Source organism: Schistocerca serialis, chromosome 8 (assembly GCF_023864345.2).
Source record: "Schistocerca serialis cubense isolate TAMUIC-IGC-003099 chromosome 8, iqSchSeri2.2, whole genome shotgun sequence".
In the NCBI taxonomy this organism is placed as follows: Eukaryota; Metazoa; Arthropoda; class Insecta; order Orthoptera; family Acrididae; genus Schistocerca; species Schistocerca serialis.
The window spans coordinates 32,443,417-32,468,639 of record NC_064645.1 but is presented as its reverse complement, the minus strand read 5'-3'; the positions used below and the strand labels follow the sequence as shown (position 1 = coordinate 32,468,639).

At 41.6% G+C, this 25,223-nt stretch overlaps 1 protein-coding gene across 5 annotated transcripts in view; it reads right to left on the bottom strand.

Annotated features, from left to right (window-relative positions):
* Positions 1-5,965: 5,965 nt before the first annotated feature.
* LOC126416158 (TRAF3-interacting protein 1) overlaps positions 5,966-25,223 on the bottom strand; it is a 252,874-nt gene continuing 233,616 nt past the window's right edge. For all 5 annotated transcript variants that reach the window (XM_050083716.1, XM_050083713.1, XM_050083717.1 and 2 more), the window contains 2 exons: positions 24,619-24,830; positions 5,966-6,243 (listed from right to left, as the gene is read on the bottom strand). In XM_050083716.1, coding sequence (XP_049939673.1) covers positions 6,102-6,243; positions 24,619-24,830 — 354 coding nt within the window. In that variant the 3' untranslated portion in view covers positions 5,966-6,101. The remainder of the gene's footprint in view (positions 6,244-24,618; positions 24,831-25,223) is intronic.

Genomic DNA, 25,223 nt, shown 5'->3' with positions numbered 1-25,223 from the left:
ACAGACGCGAAATTTAACTGGCAGGAAGAAGATGCTGTGATATGCAAATGATTAGCTTTTCAGAGCATTCACACAAGGTTGGCGCCGGTGGCGACACCTACAACGTGCTGACATGAGGAAAGTTTCCAGTCAATTTCTCATACACAAACAGCAGTTGACCGGCGTTGCCTGGTGAAACGTTGTTGTGATGCCTCGTGTAAGGAGGAGAAATGCGTACCATCACGTTTCCGACTTTGATAAAGGTTGGATTGCAGCCTATAGCGATTGCGGTTTATCGTATCGCAACATTGCTGCTCGCATTGGTCGAGATCGAATTACTGTTAGCAGAATATGGAATTGGTGGGTTCAGGAGGGTAATACGGAACGCTGTGCTGGATCCCAACAGCCTCGTATCACTAGCAGTCGAGATGACAGGCATCTTATCCGCATGGCTGTAACAGATCATGCAGCCACATCTCGATCCCTGAGTCAACAGATGGGGCGTTTGCAAGACAACAAGCATCTGCATGAACAGTTCGATGACATTTGCAGCAGCATGAGCTACCAGCTCGGAGACCATGGCAGCAGTTACCCTTGACGCTGCATCACAGACAGGAGTGCCTGCGATGGTATACTCGACGACAAACCTGGGTGCACGAATGGCAAAACGTCATTTTTTTTGATGAATCCAGGTTCTGTTCACAGCATCATGATGGTCGCATCCGTGTTTGGCGACATTGCCATGAATGCACATTGGAAGCGTGTATTCGTCATCGCCATCCTGGCGTATCACCCGGCGTGATGGTATGGGGTGCCATAGGTTACACATCTCGGTCACCTCTCATTCGCATGTACAGCACTTTGAACAGTGGACGTTACATTTCAGATGTGTTATGACCCGTGGCTCTACCCTTCATTCAATCCCTGTGAAACCCTACATTTCAGCAGGATAATGCACGACCATATGTTGCAGATCCTGTACGGGCCTTTCTGGATACAGAAAATGTTCGACTGCTGCCCTGGCCAGCACATTCTCCAGGTCTCTCACCAATTGAAAACGTCTGGTCAATGGTGGCTGAGCAACTGGCTCGTCATAATACGCCAGTCACTACTCTTGATGAACTGTGGTATCGTGTTGAAGCTGCATGGGCAGCTGTACCTGTACACGCCATCCAAGCTCTGTTTGACTCAATGACCAGGCGTATCAAGACCGTTATTACGGCCAGAGGTGGTTGTTCTGGGTACTGATTTCTCAGGATCTATGCACCCAAATTATGTGAAAATGTAATCACATGTCAGTTCTAGCATAATATATTTGTCCAATGAATACCCGTTTATCATCTGCATTTCTTCTTGGTGTAGCAATTTTAATGGCCAGTAATGTACATACCTACTGTGTGAACAGTGACAACATGGACCCAAAGTTTCTTACGTTGTGGAAATGGCAAATGGCAATGGAGAATCAACAGGTGCAGCAACAGACACAGTACCACAAGGAGCTGATAAAGCATCACGTGGAGCAACGACAGTGAGTAGCATTGGGAACTCCGTAGCTAGTGCCTTCTGCTACTTTTGAAGAGGCTATGAAATCTTGCAGCACTTACCTACATCGTTTTCCTGTTATATATATGGAATATTTCCATTGCAGCTCAGCAAGGCTGGTGTTTTCAAGCAGGAAACTGTATGAACTTACTTAGAAATTGGGGTCTGGAGCTGATGCCAGCAAATTGTCTTTTCTTGAAGTTTGTAATTTGTTGTCTAAACAACTACAGATAACACACTCACATTATAGAATCTAGACTCATGTTTAAGCAGCTGATAAAACAGCCAGTTTGTCATATGCAGTTGGGTCACAGAACTGCAAGGCTTAACTAGACAGTGTAGCTTTCCATGCACAGTCTGTACTGTTTCATATGCCCATTTGCTTATCTGTGGCATCATTGTGCACTTAACTAATGATAAGCAAGTTTGATCCAAAGCATTATCTGCTTCAGATCCATCTTTGAAAGAGGAGTAGTGTAAGCTTTTGAAGTTGCTGCATGTGCGCAGCAGACTTTCTAAAGTGACTGCAGTTTGCATAATCTTTTGAGTAGTCAACGATTCTATTCAAATGATGACAAGTAAGACTCATTGTCCTTAATGTCTTCCACAGTTTGTTCATTTATATGACGTATAAACATCTGTCTCTACATTGGTACAGGCTCAGATACAAGAAAGAGAATATTACTGTCAGGCCTTATCGAATACTGTTTGATGGGAGGTTAAACACTAATCAAGTACTGCGCATCATAGCTGTCCCTCTACAATGGTGTCTTTGTCACTCCCAAAGTTACAGATTATATAAATCATGCTCCAACTGTTTTATCAAGCATGAGTGTAAACATCTACAGTATGACATGGACTGTGGCACCTTTCACAAGCTGATTTGTCTTACCAGTGTTTATATGAGCAAGAGGCTGATAGCTTCATCACAATACAGCAGACAACTCCTTTCCAGACATCCTGATATGCCAATGAATGGGTCATCAACCAGACTGATGATCCAGTTTTGGATTAACCTGCAAGCAAGTGCCAACTGAACACAGGAGTGGTACACTTACCAACTCGATGCTTCCCAATTCGAACAAGCTCAAAAGAAAATTGTATCATACAATGGTCAATGGATTCCAGAAAGGGGCGAAATCAGAGTTAAAGTAATTTACAAGCAACTGTCTCATAGATTAACACTGTTAGTAGCTAGCTCAGCTGTTGTGTCTAACATATTTGGCTTAGACATGTTTATGTCATTAAACAAGTACCTCTAGTGTCTACTGTCATTCCATTTTGTGATTAAGACATATTGTGCACTGAATATTAGCAATTGTTCGAACCTAGTCTACACTGCATGCGAAATTTCCAAGCGAATATCTAATTAAGACAATCTGGCTGCACTTCCACTAAGAAGTCCGATACCCAGTCACTATATAGGGCACAGTTAAATTCAAACTCGATAGGCTGCAGGAAATAGCAGTAACAAAAATATATCAGGCAGCTGATGGGCCATTTGAGTAGTACAGAAAAAATAATCAAATTGATCCATCGGCATACGTGGCAATCTCAAAGTTGCAATTAATGAAGCAGATATAACATATCTGCTTCCACACACACTCCAGAGTTACTGGCCAAATTAGTTTGGGGGCCAGTACTTTTCAAATATTAATCTTTCTGATGCCTGTCTGTCACTGCCACTTGATGAAGAATCTAAAAAAGTTCGAGTTCATAATGTGCTTTTCACTGTGTTAATATACTGCTGACTGACATCTAGGGTTGCAAGCACCCCAGAAATTTTTCAGCACTATCTTGACCAGGTAATATAGGCTGTGCTATACTCTCCAGATTATATTGATGGTATAGAAGTGTCCAGGGTAACATGCGAACAATATTTAACCAATCTGCAATTGTCATTCACATGACTACAAGAAAAGGGCTTGTGATGCCATCTTGACAAATGTGAGGTTTCTTAAATCAAGCTTTAAGTATTTGGGTCACATTCTCAGTAAGAAAGTGCTTAAAGTCACAGCAGAATACAGATCTGCCAGAAATAAAATACCTGCAACTAAAAGAATGACAATCGTTCCTAGGTAAAGTCAATCATTATAGCAAACTCTACTCAAGCAGCTCAAATAACATACGTACTTAATTGGTTATACTGTAATCACTTGAAGTTCATATGATCTGATAAGTGTCACTAAGATTTCATGAAATTAATAACTTATCTGTGATCTGGACCATTCACCCGCACAAGTATTTAACAATAATAAATGACACTTTGCAGTACAGCATTGGAGCTGTGCTCTCACACAAGCACACAAATGGTGTGGAGCAACCAATACCCTTTGTTTATAAAACACTTACAGCAGTGCAAGTAAATTACACTCAGATAAAAAAATTGACACAAGCCATCATCTAAGGAATGCGGAAATTTCACTTTATCCAATACAGCAAAAAATTTTACCTCGACATGGATCACAAACCTCTGATTGCCCTGTTTGGTTTACATTTCTAAAGAGCAGACAAAAGAGGTCATTGACTGCATTGGTTGGCCTTATACCTCAACAATATATTTTACTGGTCCACCACTGGGGCAATGTGGCACTGAGCACATTATCTGAGCCTGCAAACCTTGTGACAAGAATAAATTGCCACCAGCACAGTGTCTTTCTCGCTTTCCAAAATATAAGCACCCTTGGGAGTGGGTGTACACCGATTTTGTGGGCCAGTTCCAGGGAGCGATGCGGCTCGTAACAGTGGATGCACTCTCGAACTTGCCTTACACCAAAATATGGCGGCCACTTCTGCAGCAGCTACAATTGAGGTCCTACCAACAATCTTCACAATCAAGAGCACTCCCTGCATACTAGTTTCCAATAATGATCCCAATTTGTGGCCTCAGTATTTCAGCAATTATATGTCAGTGATAGCATTAACCATCCAATCAGAAGTTCCATTCTGTACAGTGTTTAACTAGCGGATGGAACAAATGGTAACACCTTTTGAGACTGAAATGCAGGATACCATGGTGAAGTCCCAATTCAGTGTGCATCTGACCAGCTCTTAGGAACATACCACTTCATCCCAATCAACAGATGCAGCCCATCCAAAATTCTGCACAGGCAAAGACTGTGAACCCTGTTCAACATTTTATGTCCAAAACAGCAAGCCCAGGACCCACAGCAATATACACCATATTACTGCATAGCCTGCCTAGTCTGGGCTCATTCCTTTAGCATTCACCACAGGAGCACCAGCTTTTCAATGTCGTGGACCCATAAGGGTCCATCACAGGCACCAGCAGAGAAAGCATCTCCATGTGGGCCATCCAGGGACTACAGTGCTGCAGCTCCATGGTAACAAATAGGCACACACCAGACCCACCCAGGTACATCCCGGTGCCCAGGCTGCAAAGGCATGCCAACCTATGAGGTCATGTGGCAGTGGCAGGCAGAGGTTCCAATGGACTTCAATAACTGCCCACCAACTGACTACAAGAACCCACACCAGAAAATGCTGGTGCAACCAGTGCCACACACAACTCTAGCTAGCAGCTTGAGCAGACACAATTCCAGTGGCTGAGTCAGATGCCAAAATGCAAGAAGTCATCGAGGTGGTTACCAAGATCAACAGTTTCCTCCACCCCTGTCAATTGTGGCACTGTCCTGGCCATTTCTGACCCTTCGATCCATTAAAGGTGGGAGGGATGTAGTATCATGTGATGTAGATGTCAACTCAGATGATATACGAGAGATCTTAGGGGTTTCAGGTTATTAACTTACAATCCTCTCCATGCTTGGTGCTCGCACCACGTCAAATAGTTACATGAAGTCTCTCGGAAACCCCCTCAAGTGCCTAAATGTGCCAGCTTGACACTTACTCTCTAGTATCATATGAAGCTACATATCATGCACTGCTGATGCCAATTTGTGCTTTGAACTGGTTTGCAATGCCTGCGACCACTGTGAGCTCATTAGTAACCGCACTGCTCTGAATTTTCCCATTTACTGTTCCGGCACTACCTATGCCTATCTGCGCACAGTCACATTGCTGCTGTTTCTGACCCCTTCCGCATGATACTACCTAACCAAACAAGTAGTTTATATGTTATATATCATTATTATTAAAGTTGGAAATAATTTTTTTTTTTTTTTTTACTTCCTTCATGATCTAAAGGTTAGCATTATTCCTGACTGCTGATATGGGAACCTTGACAGTGATTCTCAGGGACTAGTTAAAATTTAGTGCTGGTGGGATGGTTGTGAAATAAGGTCCACTCAGCTGTGCAAAGCTAAAGCCAAATAAGAAGCTGACGGACTATATAAGCTGCAATTGGAAAGAATTCTGCAGCCTGAAAGTCACACATTTATTTGTTTTTAGTGTGAAATGTTTTGACACTTAGAATAATGCTTGGGTACAGACATTTTCATAGCCACAGAATTTAACACAAAGAGCATGTCAGGAAAAAGAAAATCTTTACTAAGTTATTTTTCTAGCTGCAATATACATACATGTTAATGCGTAACAAATTCTTGTGAGAAATTTTCAAGCAGTTTAGATTCTTTCCTCCTCCCCCTCTTTTGCAGTGAGCCTCATGTCACTAGTTTGTGTATATATGCGTCATTTTGAAGTATTTTACTTTTTAAAGCAGTGATTAGCTCTTGCTGGTCTTCAGTAGCTTTTCCCAAGTGTTGCAGTTGTCTTCTCAATGGTTCAATTAGTTGGTATGTCTGGCTGAAATACAGAATGATAAGATTAAATAAGTATTTAATATATAATTAGTCTTCACTGCACTAATGGCTATAATAAATCAACTATCCTTTTATGCATATTCCTTACAGTAATTTTTGTACTCTCACTAATACTGCATGAAAGTTGAGAAGACCACTATTTTCCAATCTGTGAGTGCTATACATAATTAAATTTTGATTTCAGTTCTTTTAAACAGACTGTAGTTTTTAGAATGTACATGTTTAACTAGAAACAGAAGAAAAATATGCAGAGTTTTCAAGTATGGTTAAAAAGAGGTGGTACAGTTTTTAAGATGGTGTACATTGTGAGCAACCAGACTGAGACAGAAATCCGAGCATTGAGGAATTTTCCTTTTAAAATTTTATTGCACTTTATTTTACTATTCCAGTACTGAATTCTACAAAGAGACAGTAGCCAAAACTGCGCGAGTGTGTACTGGATTTTACTCGACGTGCCCCTGCCCACAGCCAGCCGGAAGGCTTTGCTAACAGTGGGATACCTCAGTGTATCAGCCTGCCAGCCGATAAGAAGGTCGGAAAACATCGTGTCGGAGAGGTGGAGAGGGCCGGCAAGAAGCGCTTCAGACAGATGGTCGCTCTCTCGCCTACTGGCTTTCTTACCGGTACTGTGCCCTCAGTCTGATTCCAGCGGCCTCCCAGTGCTGTAGCTCAGCTCTTTTCTTATATTCCTTAGTAACAGGGCTTACAGCAATAAACACCAAACATAACACTCAAATTCTCATTACAATTCTCTTTTTGAGAAATTCTGTAGCACAACCAGACGTCCACAACCCAGCTCTGTGCTAACTCTCTGCCAAAAAGTTATTACAGTTTATAAAATTTTGTTCAACCTGGGTCGACACGACATTTTGTGGATAGTGGCCTCTTATTTTTGGAAGAGAGAGTCGGTACACTGCACCGTACTCGGTGCTCGACGTGCTCTGTAATGCTGTGCTGCACCTGTGAGCACACGGGTGATGTGAGCCACCGGCACTCCCGAGTGTTCGGCCTCATCGGGCGCTTTCTTGCCACAATGGCAGCTTTTGTGGCCTAGCAGTCACTGCCCGCACAGCACCTGCGCTACATGTTCTACTGCTGTGCCAACCGGCCTAGAACGGCCCTACCCACCTACACCAACATTGGGGGCATGTGCCACATTTCCTCATCACCACGCTGCCTGACGAGGGTCTGTGCTGATGTCGTTGCCACTGTCTCTGACAGTGAGCGTCTTGTTGCTGACCCACACCTGCTGCATCTCTTCACTTGACATTGAAAAGGTGTACGTAAGTCCCACTGCTATGCCCACGTACTTCGTACTCATCTTATCGGTGAGCTGCTGCTCTGGATGTCACTCTCATGGGGTGTTTTTGTTAATTAAATGTTGTAGTTAAATGTTGAGACCTTCCTTTCATTTGTAACACCTTTTGTCTCTAGAAATTTGGCCTAAAATCTTGTAACTGTGCCCAACAAGCAGTCTGTGGCAAATTGGTCGCAGGAATGGCACAAAGTCACTACTGCCGGTAATGCCAAGACTAGATAATGTCACTCTCATCTGAGAGCAGGTTAGTAAGTTGTTATTACAGAAAATACAGTTACAGGAGCAGACTGCTGACTTTTTACATTGACTCGAATGTGAAACTAGACAGACGGCAAGTCCAACTACTGCAAGCACCTCTGGGCTTCTGCAGTGGAAACTGAAACAAATGTACCAATATGGGCTATGCTTCCTGTGGTTTCATTTGTCGCTTCTTTGTTGGGAAAACTCTGTGAGAGTGTTATCACCTTTTTGCAGAATGTCTGTGATGTGGGGCATACTTGCTCCTGGAAGGACAGTTTTCCTCTGAATATAACCAAGTCGCAATTTTCAGGTGATGCCTGTACTTCTGTGGATTCTGTTGATGCTGTACATGATGCAACAAGTTTGTATGTGCTGGCAAAGAGGTGCGCAGAACACGACTCTGATAAAAGTAGCTTCATCTGTTACTGAGAGCAGTTGTCCGTTTTGTACCACAAAAATGTCTGCAGGATCTCAAAGCTTTTGCAGATAGAATACTAAATGTATCTTGCCACACATATGCATTGGGCAAAGATGATACATGAAATGAGGTTCTCATCAAGGAAACTGACCTGAGAGTTACTGAAGTGTTTATTCCTGAAATAAAGTTACAATGGTGTCCCCCACATCATTAGACAAAGCTGGGAGACTGACTCTGTTACATGAGGATGTGGGTCGATTTGTTTGAACTCCCCCACATAGCAATGAGCCATGTTGTTCTTCTGTGTCGGCCGGGGTGGCCGAGCGGTTCTAGGCGCTACAGTCAGGAACCGTGTGACTGCTACGGTTGCAGGTTCGAATCCTGCCTCGGGCATGGATGTGTGTGCTGTCCTTAGGTTAGTTAGGTTTAAGTAGTTCTAAGTTCTAGGGGACTGATGACCTCTTAAGCTGAGTCCCATAGTGCTCAGAGCCATTTGAGGCATTTTTGTGCTTCTGTAAATGATACAAATTTTTATAAGCGTGAGGAACGGAACCACATAGCCGAGCACTGCTGCACTCCCTGTTGTACAAAATGTCATATGATAGTGCATGCAACTGACAGCTGTCTGTAAAATCAGAGGTGGTTTCCCGCAGTGGTCACATCACAAAGTAATATGCAAAATGGGTGGGCACAATGAGGAAACACAAGTGTACTGTGGGAAAATGAGTGTGGAGCAGGTCCACTCGCCCCCTGCAAGAGCAATGAACCATTTGAGAAAGTGAGAAATCAGTAAAGTGAAAAATATAGTGTTAGAAGGCAAGCTCAGAGGAAGAACTGTCAAAATGTTAATAAAAAAAAGGAGGCCAGTTAGTGTTTTATTTGTGTCACAATGTGACAAGTATGTGCTAAAACTGCCATACAACAACATCAGAGGTTTAGGTGATGATAAAATCATTCCTGTAGGCACTGACAAGTAGACTTGCAGATTGATGGGAGAAGGTACAAGTTTGACAAGGAGCTGGTCAGGAAATGCAGATGAGATTTCGGTACTGTTTCCGGGAACGATTTCATGAGCCGTTTTCAGGCACTGATAGATTATAAGATGTGAACTGTTCAATTGAGTGAGGCAACTCACTGTTCTGGCAATAAGCACACCTCAGTCGCGAGGAACCTGTGGTGTGAGGCCTACTCCACGGGCTCCAATAAAACCATGTACATGGGCATTAAAAACGATCACCCCCCTAAGAATCAGCAGAGGAAAGGGAAAAGTTCTCTGAATTGATATCAAAACTCAGATACCACTGAGATTGGACTTTCTGGTTGATCTGTACAGACAGAATGACATTCTCAACTAGGTTCAATCCCATGTCAAAAGGAGCATAAGTAATGCAAAAGCAGTGAAAAAGAAGATATGAGTATCAGTATGTGTTTTGGTCAGAGAGATGTAAAGATTCCACTTGGAACTGTACTGGCCAGTGAAGAGGAAGTAACTGAAGAAGCAGTTCGATATGCAAAACACTTTAAGCAAAGTAGGAAAAAGCAGTTGCCAGAGAGAAAGGTTCATGCAATTATGCCTTTTCTAAGGAATCAGTTACATGAGAAATTGCATGTTTTTCTGATTCAGAGCAAAATCTTTTATGCCCAGTTCTGGAAGAATATGTGTGGCTATTGTAGGAATGGCAGTATTTGCCAGCAACTAACCCCTTACTGCACGAAATTCCCACAGAAGATGCTAGACTTATCACCCAGAAACCATATAGACTGCCATTTCACCTACAATCTGTTGTTGAGAAAACTATTCAGTTGCAGGTGGCTGTAGGGATAATTCAACCCTCTACAAGCCTAGGTCTTTGCCTATTGTCATGGTCTCTAAAAAGGCATTCAATGGAGAAAGTCCTATCGTCTGTGTGTTGATGAGAGAGTGTTACATCAGGTCACAACCCCTAACACATCCTCTACCCCATATTGATGAAACAATGGACAGATTAGGAAATTCGATTGCGCCACAGGATAGACCCAAAACTCTGGTACTGCGCGCCGTGGAATTTGAATCCCCGCCAGACGTCATGGACGTCGAAGACCCCTAGAGGTCTCTGCACCATCGCACCGTAAGCTGTGGTGGCGCACACCTCCTGGCCCACATTTAGTGTGAGGGCGCCACAGTGGAACACATGGTTCCAGCGGCCAATAGTGGTGCCCCCGATAAAGTATTTAAGCACCCGCCTCTCGCTCAGCCAGCGAGTCTAATCTTGCGTTGCCATAGATAACTTATTTACTTTCTTGATCTGTGTACGAGTGGACATGGTTGTTAGGTTTTCTTGTGACTCCATTGTTTCAATCTTGTTGTTGTTTGTTCTGTCCTTCGTTGGTCGTGTCTGCCCTCTCCTGTTGCATTGTTGTTCGCGGGCTGCTCAGCAGGTCCTGCCGCGCTTTCTGTCACTTCAACCTCGCAACTGTTCCGGTCGCCGTTACAACAAAAACCACTTCTGGATTATATGAGTTTCTTTGTATGCCTTTTGGTCTAAGGAATGCGCCTGCTACTTTTCAAATATTCACTGAATTACTATTGAGAGGCTTGAAGCCCACTATGTGTCTCTTATACTTGGATGATATAATAACTTTTTCAAGAACAGTTGAGGAACATGCAGAAAGGTTACAAAGTGTGTTGCCCAAGATGTGAAGTGCTCATTTAAGCTCAAAAATAGAGAAGTGTTTGCTTGCAAAGCCACAGGTCCAGTACCTGAGACATATTATTTGTGCAGACGTAGTTAAGCCACACCCAAGGTTGACAGAAGCAGTTGAGAATTATCCAGTTCCTACTAATTTTAAGAAGCTACAGTCACTCCTTGTTCTAGCTAATTACTGTCTCTGTTTTGTGAAGGATTATGCCATGGTGACTAAAACCTTGACAAAGTTATTGAAGAAAGGTGCTGTATTTGAGTGGACAGAAGAGTGTGAGATAGCCATGAGACAAGAATGCTTTAAGTAGTTCACTTTTGCTGGTCTCCCCAGAGTCTGAAAAACCCTTTATTCTTTCAACAGACACTTTGGATTATGCTCTCAGAGCTGTCTTTAGTCAGGAGTATAATGGAGAAAAAAAAATCCCATAGGTTGTGTTTCTAGACAGGTGTATTCAGAAGAAGTAAACTGTAGTGCTACTGAGAAAGAGTTACTGGCCCTTGTTTTGGGAGTAAATTATTTCAAATGCTATTTGTAGGGGTGGAAGTTCACTGTGATCACTGACCATGCTGGCCTGGTGTGAGCACTGAAACTTTTGTGATAAAATGATGTGCACCATAAAAGGGTTGTTTGTGCAAGGGTAATCCCAAAAGTAAGGTCTCCTACTTTTTATAAGTACATAGAACTTTTTATTTCTACAATGGTTTACATCAGTTTACAGCTTGAGCATTTAGCTATATTTCAACATAATCACCATTTCTGTCAATGCATTTTTTAGATGCTGTGGCAGTTTTTGTATGCCTATGTCATACCAGCTCGCCACCATACTGTTCAGAAAGTTGTGAACCTCTTCTTTCACCTCATCATCGGAGCTGAATCGCTGGGATTACAATTAATGCTGACAGGTACTGTGAGACTCTGAAAAAACTCAAACGGGCAATTCAGAACTGGAGAAGAGGAATGTTGAGCAAGGGCGTTTACATTCTCCATGACAACGTTCGCCCACACATTGCTCGGCAAACCTTTGCTCTCCTGCAACAGTTTCAGTGGAACATAATCACCCACCCACCCTACAGTCCTGACTTGGCGCCCAGTGACTATCACCTGTTCCCTAGGTTAAAAGAACATTTGGCCGGAAAGCGATTCAGCTCCGACAACGAGGCGAAAGAAGAGGTTCATAACTTCCTGAACAGCAAGGTGGCGAGCTGGTATGACAGGCATACAAAAACTGCCACAGCGTCTACAAAAATGCATCGACAGAAATGGTGGTTATGTCAAAAAATAGCTAAATGTTCATTCTGTAAACTGATGTAAACCATTGTAGAAATAAACAGTTCTATGTACTTATAAAAAATAGGAGACCTTACTTTTGGGATTACCCTCGTATCAAAATGATGATGGCTTAAGTTGCAAAGTACAGGTTGTCCAGACTGACAATGTTCTCATAGAAGAGTTGAAATAAGCACAGGAAAGAGATGTAGAATCTTACTGGTATGCTTCTGACACAGATTTTGTCAGAGGGGTTGGTATCTTATACTGTAAGAACCACTTGGGTAACAGGGTAGTAGTGATACACAAAGAGCTGCACATGGCGCAATGTCATGACAGTTTACAGGCATGCCATAATGGGCAACATGCCACAAATGCTATGATAGCTTTTTGGTGGAAGTATAGACGGATGGATGTTCGGAAATATATAAAGAACTGACTTTTGCTCTAAGAGCACCTCTGTGTAGTCCTACAATGTCAACTGCACACCACCCAGCAGCAAGAAGGCACTGACTCTGTAAGAGTCACATGACAATACATATCACAGCTGTGGCACTGTCTGTTGGAACATGTGTACTGTGGGAAATTTCACCAAGAATTTTCTGACAAGAGAGAAAAGTGATTAATAAATAAAAATATAAGTGGCAAGAGAAGTAAGCAACAATGAAACACATCTACTTTAAATCCATATCAGGTTTGACTGTGTTTTGAATGATAAGTCAGAAATTGGTATTAAAAACAAAAAATAACATTTGAATAAAGTTGTATCAAAATGGATATTATTGGAAGCTATCAATGCGGGTTCAGACCAAGAAAGTCAACTGTAAGCCAGGTATTTACTCTCCGACAAATAGTAGAAAAAACCAATGAATTCAATGTTGGTGTACACCATCTTTTCATTGACTTTAAATCTACATATGACACAATAAACCAGGCCAAAATTTATGAGGCAATGCGGGAATTTCGAGTGCCTGGAAAATTGGTGCATTTAATAGGGGTCACCCTAAAGTACCCCAGTGTACCATGCGAGTTCAGTCAGGCTATCACCTCAGTTTCCCACTCAAACTGGGCTAAGGCAAGGAGATGGGCTTTCCTGCCTACTTTTCAACCTGGCCCTTGAAAAAGAGGTACGCAAATCAGATATTCATACAAGAGGAACTATCTGCTATAAGTCTGTACAATTGCTGGGATATGTAGAAGACTTATATTTAATGAGCAGTATACTTAGAGATCTACAGAGTGCATTTTCAGCTCTAAAACTGAGTGCAGAGAAGATGGGCCTGAGAATTAAAGAAGGAAAGGAGAAGTATATGTATAATGGCACTAACCAACCTTTACAGCCCACAATAACCCTTGATGGAATGACATTTGAGTGAGTGGAATGTTTCACCTACCTGGGCTCAAAGATAGAAACAAGTGGCACCACCTTTACTGAAATTATGGCTTGCACAAGTGCTTCTACCTGATGCTACTTTGGAATGTTGCGACATTTTAGATCCAAGCTTATATCACGAGGGACTAAGTGCAGACTTTACAAAATGCTGACATGCCCAGTACTTACTTATGGCTCAGAAATATGGAAAATTGTGAAGCAGGGTGAAAACAAACTGAGAGCACATGAAAGAAGTACACTGAGGACAATTTTTGGAGCTGTATACGAAAATGGGACCTGGAGAAGGTGAAGAAATGACAAACTTAATGACTGCTACAAGGAGGATAATGTGGTAAAGTTCATAAACCTGTGTAGACTGAGACGGGCTGGACTTAATGAGACAGATCCCACAAGGAAAGCCTGCTGCAATGAAACTGGAGGAAGAAGAGCAAGAGGACGACCTAGGTTGAGATGGAGTGACAAGGTTGGAGAGGACACTGTCAGAGTCAGTTGCTGTAACTGTAGGTCTACGGTGAAGTCCTGAGAGGAATGGCATAAAATTATTGAGGAAGCCAAGTCCCATCCAGGGATGTAGTGCCAATGGAAGAAGTGTTGAAATGGAAGACATAAATACAGTAAGACAACTGACTAGTGAGTGTGGATTCTGGCAATTTAACAGTCTAAGAAAAAAGTGTGGATTTTATAACAATTATGAAATCAAGAACATTTTGAATTTTGTGATAAATAATCTTAATGATAATCATTTAAATGTTAAATGTAAATGACCATTTGCAACCAAGTGTGGTTGGCTGCTGATGGAGTTTTGACTGAGTAGTGGTCATGCGACTAACGGAGCTGAGAGCATGCAGAATTGTTTTTGGGATCTTTTGCTGCTGGATGTGGATTGGGTAAGATCTTTTATGCAGTGAAGTGCCACTCAAGTGTATGATCTGAGTATGCCATTTTGGAAGTATGTTTTGATGTGAGGACTGAAATTTATTTCAGGGCTTCTGAAAAAATAGTAACCGGTTGTCTTATGAGCACTTTGTAACATTCTTTTTGGATTTGTGTACACATAATTGCCTGCAAACTTATTTCCATGCACTGATAGACATGTGACCAATTCAATTTGTACTGGGCTTAATGTAGTTTGATTCACTCATAGTGGTGGACGAAATGCAATTTTTTGCATTTGCTACTTTTCAAAGCTCTCTTTGTAGGCTTGAAAACACATTTTGATGGGATCTGATTACAGGGGTGTGTAGAGCAGGTCATAAAATACACGATTTTGTATCAACCTCAATTTTGTTCTCCACTACACATTATGAGTTTTGAAAAGTTGCTCCTCATATGCTGTCTTATGTGCCATGTTAATTTGTTTATATTACACCAAAGTTGTGTTGTATTGAGGATACCATAGGCTTTGCTCTCTAATGTCAATCCTATGTCTGGATATAGCACAAAAAACATGTCATCAGCATAGGCCATGACCCTGTCGGTGTGCTCGCCTCCTTCTGTGAGAAGCTGGAGGAGTTAAGTTGTGATATCCCAGAAGATGGGTCCACAAATTGAGCTTTGGGGCATCCCTTTGTATTCCTTTTGACTATTCTGTGGCTACCCACCTGCCAGTCTGCTACTTTGTTTTGGTACCAAGCCAGGAAAATAATGCGCAGGGACCCAGTTACCTGAAGTTCTCGGAATCACGCAAACAGTGCAGGCAACCAGTGATTATCAAAGATGCCTACAATGTGTATTGAAATCTGAGATGCACATTTTTGAAGGGTGTGTCCTATAATTTGAAAATTTTGTTTCTTGCATTATCAGTTGACTTCCCTGCTCTGAATCCATATTGATGTTGGCAAAGGCTGTAAAGCTCTCTATGTTCCTTTAGGCTATAGCACAGGAGCCATTTCTACACTTTAGCTACAGAATTTAGAAGGCTTACAGGTCAATACGATTCCAGTTCTGAAGGGTCTTTATTAGCTACTTTTTAAAATTACTACGGGATTAGCTGTCTTCCACAACTGAGGTATCCTTATGAGAAACAAGTATCATTTAATAAATCCATTAAATATGGTGTTATTTTTGGTGCAACCTGTTGTGTAGTTTCTGAGTGGATTTTGCCTAGGACTGGAACTTTGTTTTTCTTTAGTCTCACTATTGCTAATGTGACCTCCTATTTGAATGGGTCGCTGATGGTTACAGTTGTATCCCCCACTGTCTAGTTTGTTTCTCGGTCAGTATTACATTGCTGCGTCTGTTATAGGGTCATCATCTGGCAAGGGTGTATTCAGCAATAGTTGCACTGTATTCCTCCATCCTTTTGTCATTGTACTGTCATCCTGCTTTAGTACTCCCAGAATCAAAGGTGACTTAATTTTTCTGTATTATTTTGTCGCTGACTCCACATGCTAATTTGCAACTGTGTTGAGCCGTATTCCTCCCAGTGCTGTTTCTCAATCATCTATACTACATTTTTAAACAGAACATTGCATTTCTGTAGTCTTATTTGTCTATTGGTGATTTTTGTAAACAATTTGGACACAGCAATGATTACAATGAACAGTAATGAAAAATTACACAGAACGGTCTCAATCACACAAAAACACTTTTATTCAAAAGTGGTGACTGGTTTCGCCACGATATGGATCATCTTCAGACCGTACTCTAGTGGTGATGTGTAGAGGTGATGACACGGAGCAGGGACTGATGTCAACTGCAGTCTCCACATGTCATCAAAGACATACAGTCCCAAGATGGTCCACATTGGGCCAAAACCAATCAGTACTTGAGAATAAAAGTGTTTTTATGCGCTCGAGACTGCTCTATATAATATTTTATTATTATTTGTCTATCTCTCGCTGTGACTGTCCTTTGATACAGTTTCCCTTCCTGCCTCATGACCTGTCCCAGTCTAGTTCAGTGCTCCAGGGTGTTTTTGTCCTCAGTCTGTTCGATGGTCGTGGTATAGTGATGCCCTGTGCTGTCTGCAGTATTTCAGTCAAACTGAGTGTCCTACATTTGATGCTACTGGTTATGTTATTGTCCAGTTCTTGATATTTGTGCATTTTGAGTTTGTTCCATTCAGCTTCATTTATGATGAGTCAGTTGTCTGTATTATAGTGTGTCATTTTGTCATGAATGTCTATAATGGTGATAATATGGTCAATGGTTACAAAGTGCAGTGTAACTGTTGATATCCACGTTTATCTTTATGGCACTGGTTAAAGTAATATTGATACTGTTCATCCCAGCAGCATGTCCCTTATATATGTGTGGTTGATCTTCCCTATTAAATATAAATACATTATTATTCGGTTTTATTTGGTTAACAATTTGTCCCTTATCATCAGTTCTACATGTATTGCAGAGTTTTAACTTACCACTCACGTGTACAGTTATCAGTAACTTTCAATCTCTAGAGAAATGTGCTACATAGTCTACCGTATCTCTGAAGGTATCTTGTGCACGAGAACACATAATGACAATATCACCCAGGTTTGTCTGTCACTGTTTACTTCAATTTCTACTAAATTGCTATTGCAATGTTGAGTTATCCTAGTGATACTGAAGTTCCAGCTGAGAACAACAGTTGCCACCGTGGCACTGCTGTCTCCAATGATTAACGTGGCCTGTGGCATGAGGCAGGTTAGTTGTCCATTCCTGACATATAGGGTTCTGTAAACATAAGGTGTCACATTTATATTCATCAATAACCAACGAGAGTTCTGCAGCCACTGAAGTATTCCACATCATATTTAGCTGCAGGAGCCTCAGAACAATTTTGCATAGACAAAGCACTTTGTACCAATTTGCTGTGGTCAAAAAAATACCATACTGTGGGCTCTGATCATATCTCAAAAACCTTTTTCTCTATCTAGACTTTCTGATCTCCACAAACATGTTTGTTGAAGAAGGTTATAGAGTTTGAGTGACTCTGTTGATAGTTTCCCCTTGTGTACTGTCATCCTATCTGTCTGCTCCATTGTCAGAAAACAAAATTAGCCTCCCTTTGGGTGAGACTGACGGATCAGAGCTGCAGTGCAGTCTGAAGCGTATCTCTATGCTGAAACCTACTTAATTTAAGGCTTGTTTCCAAAGTGTTTAGATCACCATGTTTTAAGTCTTACTTCTTCTGGTCCCTTCAGTGTGTTTTGCACCTTCATAACAGGGACAATTTTCCTCAAGTTCCAGGTCCTTGTTAAATCTGTTTACCCCCACATTGTTTATCACCACTTTAATCTATGAGTTTGCCAGTATCTACGGAAATTATTTTCTTTCCCTCATTACTCGGTTCTGCCTGTCACTCCGTTGCTTATCATATGCTTGTTTGTCACAAGTTCATTTGCAACATTCTTGGTTGTCACATACATCAATCATTTGTCATTGTTTATCATATCTAGGCTGGTGTTGTCAGCTACGAATGTTTGTTTGACCTCTATGTTAGTAGTTTGGATTTGTGGTTAGTTAGTTGTGTTTCGTTGTTCACATATGTTGATTGGATTAGAGCTGCCACCTGTACTTCTCTCTTCCTCACATTTTCAGGGATATTTTCATGTTTGCACTGTTATTGCTCAAGTTGCTGTATTCTAAGCATAAGTGCGATCTGCACGGTGTCCTACTCATAGAGGTGGTGTTTCAACTGCTGCACTACTCCTCATTCTGTCAGTCCTGCACTATTAAGGAGACTAGGTTCAACCACCTTATTGTGGACTAGTGGCGAAATTGTGACATTGTAAGCATTCAGTGTTTCGAGAAACAAACCATGCTGATGGCATCAGGAAATGACTCAATGCCAGCTTTTCATTCTAGTAGAAGTCAATTTGTGTGTTTGTATTGTACTTTGTATGAACCTTAGAACTAAGAATGTGGCTTGGGTAGTAATTACCTATTGTTGAATTATTTGCAGATCTAGCAGCTACTGCTATAGTCTATTTTTGTAAGCTGGCTTGCGTAAAGTAATTTGTAGATTTGACAGTCGTCATCATCATTTTTATTTCATGATTTTCCCCTGCCTCTACATGTGCAGCCAATGGCATTTTTCACATTTTGGCATTCTTTTCTTTCCTTCTATTTTATGGTCCTCTCCTCCACAACTGGCACAGACCATTTGCTTTCTTGTGCAGTGTTTGGTTGTATGGTCTAGGTCACAGCACTTAAAGTGGTAAGGACTGAGATCCTTAAAATACCTGGCTTTGACTGACAAGGATATTTCTCACATCAGGTCAGACTACAAGCACACTGGTAAAGAAGCTTTTTGCCTCTGAGATGTCTGTAATAAAAGCACATATTATAAAGTCAACATGACTTTAATACAGAAGAACATAGCATCCAACAAACAAATTTTGAACTCAAGATTTTCATTCTTCAAGACTAGAATATGTGCACTGAAGAGGGTCACACAGTAACTGAAATCATTCGCTGTAATAAATGATTTTAAATCTCCTACGACTGATGCTGCCAGTTTTCTTGTTTACAGTACCCTATATCTTGATTGAGTATTGGCTGTGAACTTATTCAACTCTGTTTAAGTGGCAGTAGATGCTTGCAGCTAGCATAAAATGTTAATTAAGTTAAACTTATGAACAAATAAACTGCTCTTGCAAATTTTCTAAATTTAATCTTTCATAAATAAATTTAATTCTCTCTCATAAATGAAGTTAATGATTTTCACTGTTGTCATAAGCAAAATTCATTATGCAGGGTATTTCAGCTTAAAGTTACATTTAAATTACGTAATAAAATTGTCAAAAAATAATTCCCCATAGTACTCCCCATATCCATGAGAATTGGATCCTGCATGGCTCTGTACAGAGTGTCCCTCTCTTTTTTAGTGGTCATCAATGGTTGGCAGAAGCTGTGGGGTCTTCAGTATGGCCCTCCTTGTACGTCGACGATTTTTGCTTCTACTATTGCTCCTCTAGTGTGGGTGTTGCTGAACACCGACTACAGGGCACCATTTGGAAAGTGCAGTCACCCACAGCTTTCAGTTTTCCACTGCCAAGACTCACATCCTGCACTTCTGTCACCATCATACTGTTCAGCCACACCAAGAACTTTCCCTTGAGGTCCAATTACTCAATGTGGTGGAATCTTACTGCTTTTTGGGATGGGTTGCCCAGCTGACATGGCTTCCCCATCTTCTCCAGCTTAAGCAAGGGTGCTTGCTACACATTAATACACTCTGCTGCCACAGTAACACCAGCTGGGTTGCAGACTGCACTAACCTTCTGCAGCCTTACAAAGCCCAGATCCTGTCCCATCTTAATTATGGAAATCTCGCATATGGTTCGGCATGATCCTCAGCATTGTGGTCACTGGACCCGATACACCACTGCAGGGTCCGACTTGCAAAGGAGCCTTTCGAACTAACCCTATGAACAGCCTACTCACAAAAGCTGCAATCCTTCACTATAGATCAGGTATCAACAACAGCTACTCAATTATGCTATACATGTTCGCAGCTACCCTAAGCCTCCAAGCTACTGTGTCCTTTTCCCTAGTAGGGAGGTCCACCTCCCACAACAGAGTCACAACTGGGGTCACATTTGCAGTCTCTCTGTTCTGAACTGAAACTTCCCCAACTGTCACCTCTAGTCACAGGGAGGAATCACATAGGCCCTGATGACATGTACCCTGACCTTGAGTCTGTCTCGACTTATCCTTTGGACTAAAGGATTCAGTTGACCCCATTGTGTTTCACCAGCTATTCCTGGATGTCCTTGATGCATTTACAGGCTCAGAAATTGTATGCACTGACAATTCAAGGGTCAATGGATGAACCAATTTTGCAGAGAACTGTGCTCCTTGCTGAATGGATGCAGTGTCTTCACTGTTGAATTGGTGACCATTAAACAAGCCCTTAGATACGCTCATTTTTGCACTGGCAGGATGCTTCTAATCTCCAGTGATGCACTGAGCAGCCTTTAGGCGAAAGACCAGTGCTACCCTCATCACCCATTAGTAAGAACTATCCAGGATCTGCTTTCTGACCTCCATCAAGCTGGATGGGCAGTTGTCTTTGTTTGCATCCCTTGACATGTTGGGATCTCAGGGAATGAACATGCCGACTGCTTGGAAAAGTTGACTACCAGGATGCCGATTTTGTAAATGGGGGTCCCAGAACTGGACCTTTGGTCAACTCTAAACCATCAGTTGTTGAGTGTCTGGAACTCAGAATGGTTTGTCCTGGACTCCTCAAACAAACTAAGAGCAATAAAAGAGATCACAACCACGTGGCAGTCTTCCTTCGCACTTCTTGCAGGCAATCCACTACCCCTTATCGGCTATGCATTGGCCACACTTGGCTGACCCAGAGCCACAATCTCCAATGTAATAAGGCATCTTACTGCAGATGTGGTGCCCACCTGACAGTGGTTCGCATCCTACCACACTGCCCAAATTTGGCTGCTTTGCGGCGATCTCTCAACCTTCCTGACAAGCACCTCTGTTGCTTGCGAATGACACCAAAGCGGCTGACCTGGTTTTATAATGGAAAATCCATCCCTCCCCCTCCCTGCCCCAGCGTTCTCCCTACCCCCACCACAAGGTTGTGTCTCCCATCATGTGCAGCTGCTCACACTGTGTGGCCTCAGCAGCCAGAGACTGCAGTCATGTATGTTTGAGTTTATTTGTGTGTGTGTGTGTGTGTGTGTGTGTGTGTGTGTGTGTGTGTGTGTGTGTTTTTGATCTCCAACGAAGGCCTTGTTGGCCAAGAGTTCATTTTCCGAATGTCTTTTTGTTGCGCCTATCTGCAACTCAGCATCTCAGCTATATGGTGGGAGGGACACTCCTCGCCTGCTCTGGTCCAAGGAGCCAGTGGCAGCCTTTGCTCGGCAGTCTCACTTGGCTCCTACCCTTCACACCTTTTCATTCTCCTTATTCTTTTATGTTTGCCATTTTTAATGTTTTATCTTTGCTAAGCTTTTATCATCTTGTCTGTGGTGTTCATTTCCTAGGGGTAACAGATGGTGAGGTAGTGCTCATGGGATGCAGATGGTGTGGCCACCACTGCATACCTTGTACTGGCGACCTCCAACTGCGTTCTGGGCAGAGCTGCTCGCTCACCATTCCACTCCAGCCACTGTGTATCATAAACTTTGTGTCTATACCTTGCTGCTTTAAGGGCTGTGACCTAGACAAAACAACCAAACACTGCACAAGAAAGCAAGTGGTCTGTGCCAGCTGTGGAGGAGAGGATCATAAAAAAAGAAAAAAAAATTGAATGCCAAAATTTGAAAAATGTCACTGGCTGCAAATATAGAAGTAGGGGTAAATCACGAAATAAAAATGATGATGAGGACTGTCAAACCTACAAATTACTTTACACAAGACAGCTTGCAAAAATAACACTATAGCAGTAGCTGCTAAACCTGCAAATAATTCAACAACAGATAATGACTACCCAAGCCACAATCTTAGTTCTAAGGTTTCTCCCAACAAATTGACTTCCACAAAACTGAGAAGCTGGCATTGAGCCATTTCCCGGTACCACCAGCATGGTTTGTTTCTGGAAACACTAAATGCTTACAATGACATAGTTCCCTCACTAGTCCACAATGAGGTAGTTTAATCGAGTTTCCTTAATAGTACAGACTACAGAGAAGATACGTGTTCTGCAGGACCAATAGAGCGAGGAATGATGCAGCAGTTAAAACATCACCTATATAAGCACATATTACAACTTCAACATGGTGTCAGTAGAGAAGAACACAGCAGCTAACGAACAAATTTTCCGAACTGAATTGTGTATTGACGCCATGTTGAAGTTGTAATATGTGCTTTTACTACATGAGTCATCAAGAATATTCACACTAAAGATGGTCACACACTGATTGAAATGGATTTGCTCTAATAAATCATTTCATACCTGTTATGACCAATGCTGCCATTTTTTTGTTTATAATACTAATGTTGCAGTTGTTGAACACATGGTTCCCGATGGAATCCAATCTCAAAAAGATAAAGGATAATAACTTGTCAGACTATATTCAACTAATAGCAACCAATAAATTAGTGAATGCTGGACTTATACAAAACCATTATTTGCACAAATTTACTTACATTTTCGTACAACTAAACACTAAAGCTTAGCCGTAATGCAAAATGGTGTTCTGGCACATATCCTCACTGTAACATGTATGGGCTGGTTATAATTAAACTATCTGAGTCAACTTTGCACTTACATTTCTTGTGAGGACTGAAGTTGATGATATGTGGCCTTGGAACATTTTACCAAGTGAGGTGACACAACGGTTGGCACCTAGACTCACATTCGGAAGGACGACGATTCAAATCCGCATCTGGCCTTCATGATTTACATTTTACATGATTTCCCTAAATTGCTTATCACAAATGCTGGTTTTTTTTAAAAAAAAAAAAAAAAAGAAAAGAAAAGAAGGTCACAACCGATTTCCTTCCCCATCCTTCCCTAATATGAGCTTGTGCTCCGCCCCTAATGACTTCATTGTTGACGGAATGTTAAATACTAATCTCCTCCTCTTCCTGGAACATTTTGTGGAGTGATGAAACATACTTCATATCTTTATTTCTGTTCTGCATGTCCTCAAACACATTTCCAAAAAATTTCATTGTCCTACGATCAGTCATCTTTCTTGAAGGCCATGTCAAGCAGTGAAAGTTTAATTATAACCATCCTCTATTATCTCCAAAGTACAGATACACTAATATTATTATAAACATGAATGCACAAAAATTTAACTTCTGTAACTGTGAAATTGTAAGCACCATCATCTAAATTATTGATCTAGCTAATTTGAGCAGTAATTCCATCCTGAAGTGCAACTAGATCCAAATTACTGCCTAATCCCAACATGGTTTCAGATTTCATTATTAACACATAAAATAAAAATTAGATCTTGCCAGTGTAGTACCCAAGTCACTGTAATATATATTGACTTACTGTGGTCTAAAATTTTCTCTGGACATCTCAGACAAACATTTCCATCATCTATTGGTTTTATAACATTACTTGTGCCTAAAACACAAACAATGTGACCAGTCATCCCCTGCACATCCTTAGTCACAGCAGCTGGAACAGTGGCCCAACTTACAACAGTCACTTGGAGATAGATCGCCAAATTTGTTTTTATCTGTGATTGTGCCTTATTTGTCAGCTCATATGGCCATTCTTGTGATGAAACAATGGAAAATCCAGGACAGAATGATGACAATATTATGAAAAGGATATACTACTACCCCAGCATATAGTGGTAATGTTCAGTTTCAGACAGGAATAACAAAAAAACTGCTAAACAAGTAAGCTTTCAGCCAAAAGGCCTTCTTCTGAATTACACTGCACACACCCACACAGACACACACGCACACACACACACACACACACACACACACACACACACACACACACACACACACGCGCAAATGACACTGTGTGTGTGTGTGTGTGTGTGTGTGTGTGTGTGTGTGTGTGTGTGTGTGTGCGAGTGCGTGTGCGTGTGCGTGTGAGAGAGAGAGAGAGAGATTATTTTCATGAATGTGTGTGTGCATATGTTTTCTAACTCAGAAAAAGGCCTTTTGCCCAAAAGCTTACTTGTTTAGCAGTATTTTTATTGTGATTGTCTGTGACTCAATGTCTCCACTATATGCTGTAACTTTTCGCACATGTAAAAGTCAAGCTTATCCTTCCTAATAGTCTAGTATTTCTCAATCACAAAAACAATATGTCTCTGCAATTCATGCACACACCAATGTATGAAGCAGCCAAGTGATCCATAAGAATTATCACTCAGGTTGAGCGCACATAATATTTTCTGCAAGTGGCTTTCTTAATACCCATATTCACACTCTATAAACGAAACTAATGCATCAGTCACGCACAGTGCACCCCAACTGCAGTGATCACAGGCTTGTGGTGTGACACTGAGAGTCCAGCACAAACTGAGCACTCATGTGCAGTGGTATAAGCAATGCAATTTATATTCTTACAACTTGCTGATAGGAATCTTGTAGGGTCAGCCTGCTATGACAGTTCTTCAATCACACTCATAATCACATACTAAATTTTCTATTATAAATTACATACTTTTGTTCTTGCACAAGCTGTAGCTTCAGTTCCTTGTTGGTTGTCCTCCACATCTCCAGTTCTCGCTGCATTGTGTCGACATCCTCTTGCAGAAAGTCCATCCACTTTCCGAGAGGATTGGCTGCTCGAGTCAGAGTCTGTATCGATGAGCGCAGTCGCTCAACTTCTCTAGTTGCTGAATCTCGCTCTCTTCTGAGTCCGTCCTCCCACTCCTGGATACCAAATAGTTAACATTATTTTTAGATTTTGAATAGAATAGCATTACAATATTTCATGAGAAATTACTGATGCTACTGATATGAAGATCTCAATTAGAGCTAAATATAATTCAGATAGTCTTCATCCGAGCCGATCGTGGGATACATTTTCCAAACAGCTATCATTATCTGATGTTCTGACTACAAGAACACACAGGTAAAGACAGCCACAACACTTCATTACTTCTAGAATACCTGTACAGGAAACCACTTGCCACGAAGTGACTGCACTGCTAGTCCGAAACACATAGGCCGAATGTCAACATATGACTGAAAGTGAGTGAGTGAGCTCGGCTCTGCACGCCCTCGGCCAGTCGGTAGACTGCACTGCAGGGGTACTGTGTGCAT